General features: G+C 43.6%; 1 protein-coding gene across 1 annotated transcript; it reads left to right on the top strand.

Annotated features, from left to right (window-relative positions):
• Positions 1-2377: 2377 nt before the first annotated feature.
• On the top strand, positions 2378-3555 carry LOC135979174 (olfactory receptor 5AP2-like). The gene has a single exon (XM_065579713.1). The coding sequence runs from the start codon at positions 2378-2380 to the stop codon at positions 3314-3316; it is 939 nt and encodes a 312-aa protein (XP_065435785.1). The 3' UTR covers positions 3317-3555.
• Positions 3556-3840: the final 285 nt, after the last annotated feature.

The following is a 3840-nucleotide window of genomic DNA, read 5'->3' as shown; positions in this document are numbered from 1 at the left end:
TACCTGGTAAATACACCCAGATCCATTCTTTTCACTGATAAACAGGGTGGTTGTTTTTTCTGTTCTGAAAATGGTGACTCTTTTACCACCAAAATGTTGTCTTGATTATCTCTCATTGTATAATGTGCAGTAAAATGGGATAAAAAGCCTAAACTACCCTGAATGCGGCATGTGATTTTTTGGGAGGCAGTGTCATATATGGGGCTACAGACCCTCAGCTGTTGTCAATTCTCATAGCACCATCGACCGCAATAGAGCTGTGATGATTTATACCAACTAAGGATCTGACCCAATGTGCTTCAGTGAGTTAAGTTATTGTATACGCTCCTCAAATGAAAAAAAAAAGGAAAAGGTAAGATAAAAATACCCCTTGTTTGCCAGGAATCAAGTTGCAAGGGATTTTTTTTTTTTGTAAATGCAGTTCATGCTTTTGAACAACAAATGTTTTCATTTTAAACTTCTTCGAGCAGGTTTTCTGCTGGTGAAATATTCTAGATTGGCAGCCCTAGAGAGAGATGGTGTCTCTCTGTAGAAAGAACATTCTGTACAGAACGGGTAGCACTGGCTTCCCCCAACACACTAGTCTCTGCTAGGGTTCAGGGTGGATACACAGAAATAATGGAACGAAAATAAAAAGCTCGTGTATATTTCAGATTTTCTCATTAGCTTGAAGTGGAAGAACAAGCACATTTGGACCCACTTGGATTCCAAGTAACCGTCTCCCTGGACGCTGTCTGACCAACACTCCCTGCTACTGGGGCATCTCATTGTGGAGTTCTAGGTGGCTATCGGGTGTGTATTCACTATGAAGCTGCTTAATGTTTCTGCTTTCAAAATATCTTCTGAGAAAGAAAGCACTGTTTCCACGCACTCTGGGTACATGAGCGAGATTAACAGAGCTTCTAAGTATGTCTACACTGCAGAAAGGAAAAATAACCCGTGGCAGAGAGTCTTAGAGGCCAGGTCAATTGATTCTGCCTTGTGTGGCTTGCGCTACAAGGCCAAAAATAGCTGTGTAGACATTCAGGCTCACACTGGAGCCTGGGCTCTGATACCAGGTGAGGTGGGAGGGTGATATTGCCATAGTGAACGTGAGAGAGAGGAGAGAGAGAGAGATGTTTTAGTCGTATCACTGTTCAGTAGACTGTTTTTCTCTTGAATGGTGATCTTTGCCAAACCCACGTGTGTTGCTTCTGATTCCTCGTTGAGTTATGCCAGTTCCATGCTCGTGCCAGGGGCCAGAACGGGTGTGAGGGCTTCTTTCAACCATGGTTTAACTACAGCCTCCCTTTGTTGAACTCTGCAGTTCATTCATACCTCCTTTAGTTATGTGAACACCCCCTTTGTGAATATTAACTTGGTTATCTCCAAAAGAATTGTCTTTGTTGAATTTACTCTGGGACTTTATTCCAAAAGTGAGGTTTTGGCTGACTTGTCATAAATATATCCTGGTTCCTAACCGATGATTTAATTATGGAAGGGTGCTAGTGCTGTAATATAAGGCTGGTTTTCAAACACCTCATCCACCTTTCTGCTCTATATCAGGTTGTTGCAGAGTTCAGAGAATCATAGAACCATAGGGTTAGAAGGGACCACATGGGTCATGTTCTAGTCTAACCCCCAGCCAAGATGCAGTGTTTGCTGTGTCTGACCCACCCAAGATCGATGGCTATCCAGCCTCCTTTTGAAAACCTCCGGTGAAGGACCTTCCACAACCTCCCTTGGCAGGTCTGTTCCATTGCCCAACTGTTCTGACAGTTAGGAAGCTTTTCCTGGGGTTTAATCTAAATCGGCTGTGCTGTAGTTTGAACCCACTGCCACTTGTCCTGCCCTCTGTGGCAAGAGAGAAAAACTTTTCTCCAATTTTTTTATGGCAGTGTTTCAAGTAGTTGAAGATGGCTATCATGTCCCTCCTTAATCTCCTCTTTTCCAAACTAAACATACCCAGTTCCTTCAGCCTTTGCTCGCATTCCATCCCTTTGACCACCTTTGTCACTCCTCTCCGGATCCTTTCTAGTTTCTCTACTTCCTTTCAAATGATGCCTAGCCATAGAATACCATGAAGCTATATTTGCCAATGCCAGGGATGCAGACTTTGAAAATTCTGAAGTGATCTTTCTATTTTATTTTATAATCTCTTTTCTTTAAAAGGAGTAAAAATCTTGGCAATTAAACAGACTCACATGACATGAGTTTAAGTTTGCAAATGTCACACAGCCGGACCAGCATAACGTGGCTTTTGTATCTTGGCTTTCATCTGTATTTCACAATGGTGGTATCCACCTCCCAGTCCCATGCAGTTCATCTTGAATCATACGCTTTACCTTGGCTGTGTTTCTTTCTTCTACCCCAACAGCATCGATCGCACCTGGAATATATGGCGCATGGCAATCATACTGGAGTGTCCGTGTTCATCCTTCTAGGATTTAAAGGCAGTCGATCACTGCAAGCTGTCCTCTTTGGGATGTTTTTGCTTATCTACAGCATGAGCCTAGCGGGGAATCTCAGCATGATCTCTTTGATCAGGATCGAGACGCGGCTCCACACCCCCATGTATTTTTTCCTCAGCAACTTGTCCCTTGTAGACCTCACTTACTCTTCCATTATTGCCCCTAAGGCACTGGTGAACTTCTTAGCAGAGAGTAAAGTCATTTCCTTTGCTGGGTGTGCCACGCAATTTTTTTCCCACTCCTTCTCTGTGAACTCTGAGGGTTTACTTCTGGCTGTGATGGCATATGATCGCTTCATAGCTATATGCAAGCCGCTGATGTACACGCTCATTATGTCCAGGAAAGTCTGTGTCCAGTTGGTAGTGGCATCATACATTTATGCCTCCATTAATGCCATTGTGCATACAGGCTCTTTGTTCAGCCTGTCCTTCTGTGGCCCCAATATCATTGATCACTTTTTCTGTGACATCCCCCCACTCCAGAAACTCTCCTGCTCTGACACTCGCGTGGGTGACACAGTGCATTTCCTCTTTGCTGCTGTAGCTGCACTAAGTACTATCCTGGTCATCCTCATTTCCTATGTTTCTATCATGGTGGCCATCTTGCGGATCCGCTCCAACGAGGGCAGACGCAAAGCTTTCTCCACCTGCACCTCCCACCTGATGGCTGTGTCCATACTGTATGGGGCTCTGTTCTTTATGTACTTACGACCCACATCCAGCAACTCATCAGAGTACGACAAAGTGGTGTCCATGTTCTATACCCTTGTGATCCCCATGTTGAACCCCCTGATCTACAGCCTGAGGAACAAGGAGGTGAAGGACGCCTTGAGGAAGACAATATACCAGAAAATTATTCCTCGCTGAATCTAACTAAGAGGATGAGTTTCATCATTTAATAATAAATAGAAGCGAGAGGAGCTGGCCTGAAAATGGAATTTCTCTCCTATGGAAAATGTTGAGATTTCAAAAAAAATAATCATCCTAACTCAGGACAAAAAGTTAAAATCTCAAAATACTGTGTGGGAGGGAAATTCTGAAAAATTCCATTTTGGGAAAACCAAAATGGATTTTTTTGGCTGACTGGCCACCTGCCTAGAAGGCTCTTCCCAATTTCATTTCCTCTCTGTTGGTAGAACACGAGATTGGCATGGACTTTCCAAGAAGGTAGCTGAGTGCTGTCCTTTCGACTTCTCCAATGGAAAAAAAAATCAGCAAAAATAAAAATTTCCTCCCTAAAATTTTGTGAGAAAGGTATGTTCTACCAGAAGATCATCCCAATGGAAAATTCCCAACTGGCTCTAGTGATGAGGGAAAAGTGAGATCTTGCTGCTGTTACCCCTGTCACGGGGCCTTGCATGGTGAGAAAGAAGGCAGGAGCAACATAAGAG

Source organism: Chrysemys picta, unplaced genomic scaffold (assembly GCF_011386835.1).
Source record: "Chrysemys picta bellii isolate R12L10 unplaced genomic scaffold, ASM1138683v2 scaf700, whole genome shotgun sequence".
In the NCBI taxonomy this organism is placed as follows: domain Eukaryota; kingdom Metazoa; phylum Chordata; order Testudines; family Emydidae; genus Chrysemys; species Chrysemys picta.
Note: the sequence above shows the minus strand (reverse complement) of the source record. Positions and strands in the feature narration are given on the sequence as shown.